This window comes from Carex rostrata, chromosome 26 (assembly GCF_964058835.1).
Source record: "Carex rostrata chromosome 26, lpCarRost1.2, whole genome shotgun sequence".
Taxonomy (NCBI): domain Eukaryota; kingdom Viridiplantae; phylum Streptophyta; class Magnoliopsida; order Poales; family Cyperaceae; genus Carex; species Carex rostrata.
The window spans coordinates 4,113,267-4,128,126 of NC_135943.1; the positions used below are offsets into that span (position 1 = coordinate 4,113,267).

Sequence of the window (14,860 nt, forward strand, 5' to 3'; positions counted from 1 at the left end):
AGCAAGAACTTATTAATGTATGCATAGGGAAACAAAAACTAAAATCCAAAAGAAATACAACATGCAATTCACACATTTTTTGATTAAAAAAAATTAAGACTCCAATCCATTTTTTTGCTGATTTAAACTTAGATCTTCACTGTAAAAAATAACATATAACAGTATCATTAAACCATAAATTTGGTAAATTTCGTCTGAGGTCACTAAATTTTGTGTTTTGTCACGAATTAGTTATTTGACTTTGATTTGTCCCAATCAAATCACTGAATTTTTCATTTGTTTCAATCATGTCACTCTATACATAGTAGGGGTGAGACCATGGTACTATCTATGCATAGCATAGATTGTTTTCAAACTTCAAATAATTAATATGAATTGTTCATCATCATCTTCATATGTAAATGTAAATGTACATGCAAATTAAATTTTATATTTTTTAGAATTTTTTTACTATTCTTTAGATAGGTAGAAAATCACTTCTACTGTGCATAACATAGATTGATTGTTTTCAAAATTCAAATAATTGATATGAACCGTTCAACATAATCTCCATATATAAATGTACATGCAAATAGAATTTACATTTAATTTTTTTTTTTTGGATAGGTAGAAAATCACAACTCTTGAATGTTCTGGAATTTTCAGATCAAGTGGTTTTCTATCTATCTTAAAAAATAGTTAAAATATATCAAAAATGTAAAAAAGAAAAGAAAAAAAAGATAGTACACAAATGTATTTTTACATTAGAATCATGTAGAAAGATTGCTCAAACTTTGAACTCAGAGATATTGATCTATGGTTCGGACTATTATGCTATATATACAGTGTAATAAAATGCGGTCTATGCGGTCGCATATACATATTTGGTTGTAATCTATATGCGGTTTTGCATATTCGTCCGCATATTATTACTGCATATTCAACCGCACATTATCGCATTCTTGTTTGTATGATATCTATTATTACCGCATACTTGTTTATATGATACCGATTATTAGTGCATATTACAGCATACCACATATTGCTGCATATTACCGCATACTTGTTTATATATATATATATATATATATATAGAGGTTGGCTAAGATCAAAGTTGTAGTTTCTGAGCTTTGGTGCTACCAATTCGTTTTTTAATTTTTAAAGTTCAAAATGTCGATCTGAACCATTCAAGTTGTTCTCCATATTAAATTGTGCTTGGAGACCAAATTTTACATTTTTCTGAATTTTTTTACTATTTATTAAGCCACTTTGAAAACAGCTGATCCAACGGTGGCTTCTGATTTTACTGTTTTGTTAAGCCACCGTTGGATCAGCGATTTTCAAAGTGGCTTAATAAATAGTAAAAAAATTCAGAAAAATGTAAAATTTGGTCTCCAAGCATAATTTAATATGGAGAACAACTTGAACGGTTCGGATCGATGTTTTGAACTTTGAAAATTGAAAAACGAATTGGTAGCACCAAGGCTCAGGAACTACCACTTTGATCTTAGCCAACCTCTCTCTCTCTCTATATATATATATAGAGAGAGAGAGAGAGATGGGCTATGGTGCATTGCAATGCATGAACCCCCTTATGCATTGCACTATAATCACGGATTTAAAGTCCAAATGACCGATCCGAACCGTTAGATGTTTAATCCATATTGAAATGTGCTTGGAGACCAAATTTTACATTTTTTTGAATTTTTTTACTATTTATTAAGCATTTTTGAAAATTGCTGTTTTACTGTGAACAGTAAAAAACAGTAAAATTTTCTGGACCATCAGATCAGCGACTTTCAAAATTGCTTAATAAATAGTAAAAAAATTCTAAAAAATGTAAAATTTGGTCCCCAAGCACATATTAATATGAAGAACAAGATGAACGGTTCAGATCGGTCGTTTGGACTTTAAATCCATGATTTATAGTGCAATGCATAAGAGGGTTGGTGCATTGCAATGCACCATAGCTCATATATATATATATATATATAGAGATGGGCTATGGTGCATTGCAATGCACCAATCCTCTTATGCATTGCACTATTAATCATGGATTTAAAGTCCAAACAACCAATCTGAACCGTTCATCTTGTTCTTCATATTAATATGTGCTTGGGGACCAAATTTTACATTTTTTGGAATTTTTTTACTATTTATTAAGCAATTTTGAAAGTCGCTGATCTGATGGTCCAGAAAATTTTACTGTTTTTTACTGTTCATAGCAAAACAGCAATTTTCAAAAATACTTAATAAATAGTAAAAAAATTCCAAAAAATGTAAAATTTGGTCTCCAAGCACATTTCAATATGGATTAAACATCTAACGGTTCGGATCGGTCATTTGGACTTTAAATCCGTGATTATAGTGCAATGCATAAGGGGGTTCATGCATTGCAATGCACCATAGCCCATCTCTCTATATATATATCTATATATATATATATATATGAATTCTCATTTTAAAATCCGCATATGCGGCTGTATACTACATATGCGTTATGCGGTAGCCTTCAGCATACCGCATAGAAACTGCATTTAATAACGTTGGCTAGCTATATGCATAGTACCAAAGCATCACTCATTAGACATGAAGAGAAACTCAATAGTATGATTGGAGGGTAAATATTATTTTAAATACGGTACACTATTCCAGTTGCAAATTTTAATTAACTAATTGTAGTTATGGTGACTCTCTAGTCTCTACACAACATAGTGAATCACTATAATTAGATTTTCCATTTGCAACAAATTGGATGTTTATGCCATTTGTTGCCATCAACAAATTGGATGGCTCATGGCTGTATTTTACTAAATATTTGTCATTTAGTTTTTCCTACTTTAAGAAAAGAGATACCAAGGTCAATATTGAGTACCTGTTATTAGAATTTAGAATTATGGAACTCCAATCTTTTCTGAGCTGGCAAATAACTACAGACATTGACAATGCTTCGCTTCATTTTATTTTGCACGTGTCCAGTTCTTTATAATTTAATTTACATGCAACTTTGTCAAAAATCTTTGTGGAGACTCTTATTGCAGTACATAATTGTGACTAGGCCTGCTAATGAGCGGTAACTTGCTCAAAACTCGGCCCGGTCCATTCATTCTTTCATTAGAACCCGACTCGGCTCGACTCAACTTTGAAGAATAAAGCCCGACTCGGCTCGGTCCATTAGACTCTTTAGGCTCGGCCCAAACTCAGCTCGGTCCATTGGACTCTTTAGGCTCGGCCCGAACTCGACTCAAACCCAAAACTCGGCTCAAACTCAATTAACTGTAATATATTTCAAAGGCATGTCTGTCTCACCACCTCTTTCGTCCGGCTATGGCACTATCCCAATAACTTCTGTAATTCTTTCAAAATAAATTATGGTTTTGTGTATATTGTTGCGGTGCTTGCAGCTTTTGTAACTCAATTCATTACAAATTCCTTGCTCTGTAGGTGACCCAACTATAACTAATGTTCGCTGCTTTTGTAACTCAATTCATTACAAATTCCTTGCTCTGTAGGTGACCCAACTATAACTAATGTACATGAACAGAAAATGTGGTTGAAGTTAATTCCAATTATGTTATTTTTTCAGTAAATATTAGAGGTTAAGCCATCAAACTATTTAATATCTACAAGGAGATTTTTCATCAGAATTTCAAACGCATGATCTTTCACACTATATCGTCTTTGCATAGGTATAAAATACCCTTAACCAGTCCTAGACAATGCCTATGTATGATACTCAGCCACACATGCACCATGAAGTGCTACTGTCACAATGAAATGCAATGAAAAGCATTATTTTGACCTCTGCTGACAAAACAGCTGATACTGACAAATTGAAGGACTAAATAGCAAAACCAATTCCACAGTCAGATAAAGCATTGAAAAATACATGAAATGGACTCAAACTTTGCATTTTTCTGATTTTTCTACACAAAGTTATGAATTTTCAAAGTTCATATTTAAAAATGAGAGAATTCTGAATTTTCCTGTCAAAATGACAGTCCATGCCCCTGACAGGAGAAAAATTCCTAAAAATGTAAATAAAATCTCTAAAATGGTAAAAATTGGTATACAAGCCCTTAATCCATGTCTCTTTGGTTCCGTAAAACAAAATTTACAACCCATGTACAAAATTCATGAGCAAATGGATCAGACAGATCTGAAAATGCATGGTCATGTGACCTGAGCTTGACCAGAACCTGGTTCAGGTTGAATTGTAGCCTCTGTAACCATTGAAACCTTTTAAATGTTCTGAATGACCTCCCTGAGCACTTGATTCAGCCTCAAACCCCTTTAATTATTCATCGGTATACTGATAAACCCAGAACTTATTTCTCAAGGTCTGAATTTGGAACAGGGACATCCATATACTGATAAACCCAGAACACCACCAAAACAATATACACGCATCACAACAAGCAAGAAACTCAATTTAGGAACTTACTCTGCTTGATTTATGGCTTCATTGATAAGCTGATCATAATCATCTATTTACAAAAACAACATAACAGTAGTTAGTATTTCATGGCTATAATAGCAAAGAGCTCTGCAAAATAAATTTGGAAACTATGAACCGATTGTTACATGGGCTTATTTGGTGTTTAATTGTATATGGATAATAAAGCGAGAACTAAACCAAAGCTTGATTGAGCCTCATATCATAAGTGAAAAAAATAGGTTAGGTGAGACAACATTGGCCTCAACAAAGTCTCTGTGGAACAGTGAAGCTTAATCCATGGTTAATCAAGGCTTAATTTGCTAAATAGGAGAGACCACCTTAATAAAATAAATCATTAATGCACTGATACAGAAATCCATCAGAGATGCAATACAGAGTTGGTCAGAGATAAATACAAAAGAAGAACAAGGAAAAGGTGTACGGACAATAAAGGCAAGAAACTCATATAAAATGCACATCCAGTCGACACCATTCCAAGTCGGTGGCCTACCAGTATCAGTGGTACCAGTATCAGAGATAGAGATTTTGTTTTCAATTTAACAAGACCCACAAAATAAAAGCACCGAGACCCACAAAATAAAAAGTATCAGAGAGAGATTTTGTTTTCAGTATCAATTTTTTTATAAGTTACAACAGATTTTGTTTTCAATTGAAACAACTCAGAGAGAGAGAGAGAGAGCGAGAGAGAGAGAGAGAGAGCGAGAGAGCGAGCGAGAGACTGACGGAGCTTCTCCTAGTGGAGCGACGAGAGCGATGGAAACTGGAGAAGAGAAACGGAGCTACTCCTAGCGGAGCTTCTCCTAGCGAAGCGAAGGAAAGCGAAAGAGAAACGGAGCGATGGTTTGACTCAATGGGCGGCCCGGCTCGGATCGGATCAATTAGGGAAAAGATGTTCTATTTCGAGTTCGAGCCGAGTTCGGGCTTAACTCGAATTCAGCTCAGCTCAATTTGACTCGTTTAAGAGCCCAGCTCAAAGCCCATGAGCCGGCCCGGCTCGTTTAACAGGTCTAATTGTGACATTTTAGAATGGAATTTTAGTGCAGACTTAATCAAACACAATCAAAATATTATATATTTTTTTACATAAATACATACTAGTGAAGAAGATTGGGATAAAATGGTCCAGATTCATGATATGGATTTTGAATTGAAACATTAATACAAAGTAAAGGTGACAAACTGACAATAATGGTACCCGAAACCCTCAGATGATAAATAGATTAGGCATGTTTTTCATACTTGACATATAAGAACAATTACATAGATTCCACTCATTAAACATTCTTCTATTCTTTTCCCAATACATTTATTCTACAATCCATGTCCAAAAAAACCAAGGTTCTGCTCATTCTAAAAGGAAGGAAAAATATTACTAACAAAATAAGACACTCAATTTTAACAAAACAAAAATTTGGCCTACTTAATTAGATTTCGTGCCACACAAGACACCGGCAGCCTGGCGCGCAAAGTAAGAAAGGATGATGTCGGCACCGGCCCGCCTAATGCACATCAATGACTCCATCATCACCCTCTCCTCATCCATCCATTTAAGAACACCAACTGCTTTGGTCATAGAGTACTCTCTTGAAGCCTGAAATCAAATAGAGAAAATGTTAATCAAAACAAAAGTACAGATAATATGTCGGCAACTAATTAGGAGTATTTAACACGACCAGATGGTGACTATTGAGAAACAGAATCTGAAATCTAAGGGTTTCTGTTTCTACAGGTCAAAACTTTTGGCTCTACTCAACAAAGTAACAATTTTTTCCTCAAATTTTAACCAAGAAAGAAACATTGGTGCAACAGTACTCTCGAAGAAACAAAAAGTCCCTCAAACTCTCTTCCTCTTTGTCTATTTTTTTTCCTTCTTTCTTTTTCCTTAACGCACAAAAATTACATATCCATTAGAAAAAGAAAAAATCATCAGAAGCATCACCCAAGGAAAAAAGAAAAGAAATAATAAGATTACCTGGTAAGCAGCAATTGGTAAAGAAGAATTATCTCTAAGAAGACGGATAACATCTAAATATGGCAGTGCTGGTTTCACCTAACAAATAGCAAAAATGTTTACTCCTGAACGAAAATCTCTATAATAGGGACCATGAGAGTAACCAAAATATGTCAAAGACCCAAGTAAAGAAATCTACCAAAAGTATATCTGCCCCCTCGGCCTCATCAGCTTCAGTTTCGATGAGAGCTTCCCTGTAATTAGCAGGGTTCATCTGGTATCTGAAATAATCATTCAAATGTAAGGTGATTCAACCATCACATTAGGTATAGGAATAAGTCAACATAAATTGTCTAATAGTGCAACTCCTACGTCTTCTTATCTCCAAAGCGTGGGTTTGAATTTAGAGCTTTGTGAAATGGACCATAGAATGCGCTAGCATATCTGCAATGGATAAATGGGCTTGTTAGGCACCATTATCAGCAGAACTAAGAACTATAAATTATGGAAGATATCCTCAGTAAAATATGAATATACTTTGCTGTGTATGACATAATGGACACATCATGGAATCCTTCAGCATCAAGGGCTTTGCGAATAGCACCAACCCGTCCATCCATCATATCACTTGGACTGACCACATCTGCACCTGCTCGGGCCTATTAAAAAAAAAAAAAACTTATGCAAAGTCTGTTTTAAAAAATACACAAATTACTAACAAGAGTAGTAGCATTACCTGAGATACAGCCTGCTTGCATAGCTGATAGACAGTTTCATCATTCATGATTACTCCTATAGACAATTAACAAAAGATTTACAAACCCTCTAATGGTTGAATATTTACAAATCATATATCAATAAAATTTGTATTTTGTCATTACCATCTTCTCTGACAATGCCATCATGACCATCAGATGAATAAGGATCCAAGGCAACATCAGTGTAGATTATCTGGATAAGGCAATATCATCAACGAATGGCAATTTATGCATTATTAAGATTGTTTAATTTTTGAAATTCACTAATCACTATATGACTATAATACAAGGGAACGACTCACAATATCGGGGAACTTGTCCTTTAGCAAACGAATTGACCGAGGAACCAAACCATTGTCGTTGTATGCCTCATCACCAGTCGGAGTCTACAAAACAAAATGAATGAGGTTCATACTTTGGCAATTAAAAGCATATAAAAGAAAGATAGTAGTCATATAAGAAAGAAACCTTCAATGCATCTGGGATTTTTGGGAACAGCACAAAACTATTGACACCGACATCCCTTGCCTTGGAGACCTGCACAGTTTCACACATTCACAGAGTCATCATTCATCAACCATAAACTATAAGAGTTGGGAACAATCCAATTTCATCACCTCCGCTATAAGTCCATGTTGCCACCCCAGTCGGAAGCATCCTGGCATTGCTCCAATTGGTGTATCTAGCTCACCTGCATGAGCATAAAAAAGACAAGAAAAAAGAGCTCACTCTCAAACCCACACAGTTAAGTCTATAATATATCAGCATACTTGATTTACTTAAAAGAAAATCAATAATAATAATAATAATAATTACAACAACAACAACAACAACAATAATAATAATAAAGAAAATGGGTTAATTTTTCATATACCCTTATAGAGTTCTCTAATTTCTTATTTATCCCTATACACTTGAATATATCTAATTTATGCCTGAATTCTTAAAACTTTTTCTTTTTTACTCATTACACAACAATTATGAAGTTAACCATAATTAACCATAGTTAATTCTCTGATTAAAATTATAATAGACGAAAATATCCTTTCTCTCTGAATGGTTTGACCATATTTCCTGCACTCTTCTTTGTTTTTCCACTCCGCCTCCTGTTTTTCTCCTTTATTTTTATACTTCAAATCAGATAGGCAATCGACCTCACTCACACAAGAAGGACAATCTTATATTCACTTATCCCAGAAAGAAAAAATCAGATATTATAGAAGAGGTCAAACAAGAGAACACGTAGTTTTGGTACCGAATGTACCATTTTCATAACAGAAAGGATCAAAGAACAAGACCTAGGGTTTACATAGTCTTGAAAAATGGAGTACAGGGATTTGGCGGGAAGAGGTGTAGTTTTGCACATGCAAAAGGGAGAGGATTCAAGCCAGGACCAAAAGCACGGAGGTTTTGCGCAATTGAAAGACGAGCTTCAATGGAGAACAGCATAGGAGATTTTATTATAATTGAAAACTCTCAATTTTGGAGAATATAATATAGAAGGGGAGTTACAAAGAATTGGACGGGAAGGATCGATCAGGTAAATCAATCGGAAACTCAAGAAAATCATGGAGCTGGATTTTGGAAGGTTTGTCAGAGAAAGGCGTGAACGGTCGGACCATTTATTCTGACTTTTTGACCAATTTGACAAATTTGTATTAATCGTAGTAAAGTCCTGGGTTTGGAAGCAGGGAGTTGCTCCAAGAAATCATTTCTTTCTCGTCCACTCCGAATACTGACATAAATCCGATCCTACCTACTGTCATAATCGTGAAGTTATACTTTCTCAACTCAAATTGAACTTACTATAATATTTTTGGTATATTGCAATAATAAGCTTGGTTCTATTTCTAAGAAAAGGTGATTCTGGTGGGTAGACGAAGTAAAGAAATAAAAGGCAGAAGAACTTAAGCTATTGGAACGAACAGGCAAGATAGCAGTGTAGAGATTATCATACAAAACTTTATGAATAAGAACAAGAATATAACTGGAAAGTTAATCCTAATAACACTTAACTATGAATAATTAACTATGTGGGTAAATTAAAAAAAAAATAAACAGAGTTAAGGGATATATGAAATATAACAAAGAGTGTAGGGGGGAATAGAAAACTGAAGAAGTCTTTGAGGGTAAATAGAAAATTAGCCCAAGAAAAATTTACCTTCATGAATAAACAATGGGAGGACAAAATTAGCCGGAGACAGAGTCGTCTCCTGGAATGCAGATCTGAGTGCGAGTGATCTGCGGTTGCGGCGAGGGCGTCTCGCCAGATCCTGGATATCATCAGAGTGAAAGGTATATATAATAATGTAGTATAGAGAATACATAACTGAAATAATAAAAAATTAGCCCTTCAAGATTAGCAAAACATCCATAACAGAAAATTTTGTACATAATAGATTCACAGAATCCTAAAATGTTAGTCTTTCCGGACTAGCATAGAATAATATCAATTTCATGAAGAAAGATCTCACTTCGCACTAGCATTTGAAGGGTGCAAATTAAAATTACAAGAGAACTGATCTTTGAGTAGTCTCATAAAATTGACATTTACATAGTTACCCATTAGGGTATGAAGACTTAAATTCCCTAGTCCTGTACCAGCCAGTTGCCAAGATGGATTACAGTACCATTCCTTCAATCCTAAGGATACAAAATGAAAACCTTTTTTACTCTTAAATTCAAGTAGATCTTAAGAAATTGCTCACAAGTGGCTTGATTTTCGGGGTTCCTTTGGGGCCAGCTGGCTTGACAAGTGGAGGTGGGGCAGGGAAGTTACCAGCAACCGCCGCTGCTTCACACTCCTCAAGAGTTCGGGAAGTCTTAATTGAGTCATCTTGCTCATTGCTTGCTCTAACCGCAACAAAAGATCTCAAATTGGTACTGGGTGGGAAGGAAGCTGTTCTGTGAGCCACCTTGGGCCTTACTAGAACATTTCCAAGAGAGAAGGAAATTGTTGAGGCCATTACTTATCCCAGTGGCTAAGCACCGGGGAAAGAACAAAACACCTTAGTATTTAGTGTTAAGTAATTTGCTATCAAAGGATGCATGACCAAATTACCAATCCCAAAACACTATTCTCCAGTTTTTAAGTTACTTTACTCAAAAATAAATCTTTCTACCATAGCAAGCAATAATCCAATGGTGCTACCATGATTTGGAAAATCTATCGGCAGCAAAGAATCCTATTACAGGGCGATTCTAACGTTATGGGAAGAAAAAGTACGGTTGAATAGGAGCGAGGGTGAGGGAAGCACTTACGACGTTGTTAGAGGTGAGGTGTAGTGAGAGAAGAAGAAACCACCAGTTCTAGGGTTTCGTCGTCTCTGGATTCGCGTCAACTTGGTGGCTGTTACGATCCTTGAAATCATGGATCAATTTCAACCCGTTTCCATGTCGTGAGGGAGAAGAAGGGAGCACGGTCCGTTCGGGTAAGCGCTCGGGCAGCAGAGATGTAACGAACGTTGCAGCTGGGACCCAAGCCCGTTAAAGGAAACCTTCACTGTCAGGTGGGGCCAGCTACTTCAGAACTGGAGAGCAATGGAGACAATTTGTTGAAGGACTGTTTCGTCAAATCAGTCAATTAAGCCAATTAAGGACAGATTTGTAATAAAGACAGGATTAGAAGGAATAAGTAATCAAATTCCGTTCTTTTTGTATCTCTATCATTGCCTATAAAAGAGCTTGAAGTGTATGTATTGAGATTATGAAATAAAATAAGATTTTTTAGGTTTCTACCTATCCATTTTCTCTACTGTTTTTACTGGTATCTTAGATTCAGTTCTTTGAAATTGAATCGAATTGCTTGATGTTGTGTTCAATTCACGATTCTCTGTTGCTTCTCTACGTCTTGGACGTAGCAGTGGCGGGTGGATACCTAGGGTTTCGAATTGAACGGAGGAGCCGCTTCGTTTATCCTTTCTTTTTTCCTCTTTGTTTATCGCAGAGAGACGAGACTGCAGAGAAGAAAAGCGAGTAGATTACCTTCATCCAGTACTTTGCACTAATCTTGACGCAGATCCAAGGGCCCATAAAGGGCAAAGTAAATTCTAATTTACTTTGCAAAATATTGGAGTTTAAGGTTTCTCAACATTTATATTATAGTTTTTTAGTGGTTGGATATCTAGGATCCAGTTAATTTTTCTTAAAGAGGAGGGTTCCAATGCTTCATGTCTTTCATACCTCATAATATTTTAGATCGTCGTTATCTTTGTTTTCAAAGTCTAAATTGTCGATCCGAACCATTTAACATGATATTCATACTAAAATATGGTTGGGATGAAATTTTATAATTTTTAGAAAAAATTTACTATTTTTTAAGGAGGAGGGTTCAAATGCACCCAAATGCACCTTATCCTTTTTCTCCATTTTCAAAGTCCGAATAGTCAATCCGAACCGTTAGATGCGATCTACATATTAAGATGTGCTTGGAGACCAAATTTTACATTTTTTGGAATTTTTTTACTATTTATTAAGCCACTTTGAAAATCGCTGATCCAATGATCCAGAAAATGTAAAATCAGTGATTTTCAAAGTGGCTTAATAAATAGTAAAAAAATTCAAAAAAATGTAAAATTTGGTCTCCAAGCACATCTTAATATGTAGATCGCATCTAACAGTTCGGATTGACTATTTAGACTTTGAAAACGGAGAAAAATAATTTGAAAAATAGAGTGCATTTGGATGCATTTGAACCCTCCTCTTTTTTAAGATGGATAGAAAATCATTCTTTTTTGAACAATCCAAAAACAATAATTTTGTACCTATCTTAAAAAGAGGAGGGTTCAAATGCCTCCACCATGCCTCTATTTTTAAAAACTTTAATAACTCAAAATTAAAACTTAAAAGTCAAAATTAAACCGTTAGATGTGATCTATATTATTTTCTTTGGAACTACTACTAAAGGGAATATACGAGCTCTATACTGATTATGTGTTGAAGAACCCCTTTTATGAAATGGAAATGCCAATTCGGTGCGAGCTGTTTGATCTCAATCTCTCCCAGGCTGTGCAAAAAGACCGGGTTGCACTTTTGGCCCGCTGAACTTCATGTTCTATTCTTTGTTATATTTTTACATTGTTTTTTTTCTTAAGATTAGGTGTATGTGCTTGTGTAGGAATGAAATTTGATTTGCTGAGATTTTTTTTTTTTTTTTTTGTTTTGCCCCCTATTTTGTGATCATTAGAAAAGAACTGCAATATCAGATACAGATACGAGTTTTCTGTCAGTCACATTTTTATTGCCCGTATTTTTGCTTCCTGGTGTTATTTGCTGACTTCCCACCTATTTCAACTGTGAATAGCACTTTTTTCCCTCTAAGAATGAAGAACAGTGTTCTATTGATCAGTTCTACAAGAGAGTTAAATCAATGTACTTGCCTGATATTCTGAAACTTGGAAGATGAGCAAAACACAACCTTAATCTATACCAGTAAATAGTAAAATACCAATTCTAAGAGGAAACACTGGTAACCTGACCGGAATGACCATGAGAGGCCAAGATCGGTAAAAATAAGATACCATCATTTATCCCTACTTTATATCAGTAGGGAGCATGGACACTATAGTGCAATAGAATAGATGCCTCGGAGCAATTGGGTCCCTGTAGAGATTTGGGAAACAGTTCCAGATCCAAGATGCAATTCCTGCCAAGTGTACCCTTTTAAATTTTATCGTTGGATGAGCATCATGATTGTACATTTAGAAGCCACATGTATTTATTCAAACAAGTTTTATAGGGTTTATTATTTGTGAGACTTTTACTATATGCAGGTGGAGTTAATTTTTTCATGAAATTGTTACATCATAAACTTTCAATAACTAAAATGTACACAGGTTATCCATCCAAATCTAAATTCCTGTTTGAATTATTAGTTATTACTAATTACTTCTAGCACAAGGGCCTGCTAACCAGCCCAAATTCCCTTTAGCAAATCTATAACATCAAAATATGTGCAACTTTTTTTTTTTCTTTGAAGTAAGAGTGCTGTCTGTGAAATATGAATTGATGAACAGAAAAAATCAGCATCTGCATTCTTAGAAGTAGGTTCATTCCATTAATTTTGTATCTCATTATAGTAGTGTACATTGTTTACACTGTTAAGCTGCATATAATATAGGAGCATTAGATTTCCTCTTTCCAGAAAAATAAAAAATATAACTATATCATCATAAGTTGAGACTATTACAGTAGAAATAAAATGAAATTTAGAGATACAATCAGGAATAAAAATTTGGGGATGACCAAGTTGATGCCATGGTCATAATCGTACCCTTCTCCTCCAATTCCGCCTCCTCCAAATCTGTTTCCTCCTCCAAATCCGCCTATTCCGCCTCCTTGAAAGTTCGTTAATGCATTGAAATCACCTGTTAATTACAGACCAACAACATAAGCAAAATCAACTATAGATATGAAGTAAACAAAAGAGACCAGTATTGTAACATATGAACAGTAGGTATTTCTCTTTAAGTAACAGATAAGTGGAAGCTCTATATTTATTACCTCTTCCAGCATCGTGGCCACAGCCGCGTCTAAGAACATAGCGCACATCATGAACAGAGGCACCATCATAGAAGCGAAAACTATACATGATGTTATCAATGCATTTGAGCACGAGATTTGTCTCCTCGAAGCATGGCCCTTCACAAAACTCGTCAGTGTACTGGGGAGGCACATTTAGTGATCCCTGTGGCGTCAGCCTGTATGACTCCTGGCAACTAGTGTAGACCTGCTTCCGGAACAAGAAAAATGAAATAAATGAACAACGTTATTCCGCTTACGTGTTATATTTTGGTGAAAATGTATTTAGATTTTGAAATGCTGATTAAGAAAAAACAAAGTAACAATATTGATTGTCAAGATAATTTGTCAAGCATCATTGCATCAATCTATGAGTATTATTACTAAAATAGAGTAATAAATTAGATACTCATCGTAAGAACTGACATAGTGGTCGTTAAAGCAATCTAATGCGTTTCCAACAATTCCAGCGGCACCTTCTTCTGTAAATTATCATAAAAAGGCATGTAAATATTGTGTAACTGAAATATACAAAAGAACAAGCAACCGTAATTAAACACGGTGCAAAAAAAAAAAAGAGTTGCTTGAAGGAAGAGCACTATATATCAAGAGTTCTATATTCCACCTTCAAGAAAATGTTTTATTCATTACTCAGATCAAGCATTTTGAGATAGCAACTAGCAACTACATAAAAATTTAAAGGGACAAATCATTCAACAAGAGCAAATAAAAAACATGCTCTTTAGTTTCTCAGGCTTTAGGTAATCCATAAGCTAATACATAAATTTGAAAAAGAGCAGCAAAAGTAGCTAAGACTTTGCCTTTGCTTCAAATTAAAAACAAAAAAAAACACTGGTACAAAATGACACAACTATAAGAAATGTAACCAAGCTTTTCCAAAATTCACTGATTAATTAATACACATCAAGACTTGAACAACCCACCTGCATTGCTATAGCATGCTGATAAGCAAACAATGGTGAAAAGAAGCCAGAGCCTTTGGAGAGATGGAGAGAAAGCCATTTGGAGAACAAGGATATCAGCTTATTTGGTGTGTAGTGTGTAGTTAATATATAGAAGCATAGAAAGATATGTTCTGGTTAAAATTCACAGTATAATCTTGCTAATTTTAGCATGCAATATATAATATACTGAGAAGCTGCACCAACTTCACCTATCCTCTCTCATTTTTTA

General features: G+C 35.0%; 2 protein-coding genes across 4 annotated transcripts; both read right to left on the reverse strand.

The window, feature by feature from the left end:
* Positions 1-5,645: 5,645 nt before the first annotated feature.
* Positions 5,646-10,167, reverse strand: LOC144544541 (delta-aminolevulinic acid dehydratase, chloroplastic-like). Of its 2 annotated transcripts, XM_078293065.1 has the most exons (12): positions 9,856-10,167; positions 9,309-9,420; positions 7,765-7,838; positions 7,616-7,684; positions 7,450-7,533; positions 7,271-7,340; positions 7,126-7,181; positions 6,927-7,048; positions 6,762-6,833; positions 6,589-6,670; positions 6,411-6,488; positions 5,646-6,029 (listed from the first exon to the last, which is right to left on the reverse strand). In XM_078293065.1, exons 1-12 carry the CDS (start codon positions 10,111-10,113, stop codon positions 5,859-5,861), a joined length of 1,248 nt encoding a protein of 415 aa, XP_078149191.1. In that variant the 5' UTR covers positions 10,114-10,167; the 3' UTR covers positions 5,646-5,858. The 2 variants fall into 2 exon arrangements, with proteins under 2 accessions (XP_078149191.1, XP_078149192.1); XM_078293066.1 differs by lacking the exon at positions 6,762-6,833 and having other exon boundaries at positions 9,856-10,163.
* A 3,034-nt stretch (positions 10,168-13,201) lies between these two features.
* Positions 13,202-14,817, reverse strand: LOC144544368 (uncharacterized). Of its 2 annotated transcripts, none has more exons than XM_078292869.1 (4): positions 14,611-14,817; positions 14,093-14,148; positions 13,649-13,877; positions 13,202-13,512 (listed from the first exon to the last, which is right to left on the reverse strand). In XM_078292869.1, exons 1-4 carry the CDS (start codon positions 14,687-14,689, stop codon positions 13,331-13,333), a joined length of 546 nt encoding a protein of 181 aa, XP_078148995.1. In that variant the 5' UTR covers positions 14,690-14,817; the 3' UTR covers positions 13,202-13,330. The 2 variants fall into 2 exon arrangements, with proteins under 2 accessions (XP_078148995.1, XP_078148996.1); XM_078292870.1 differs by having other exon boundaries at positions 13,649-13,874; positions 14,611-14,807.
* Between the last annotated feature and the right edge of the window lie 43 nt (positions 14,818-14,860).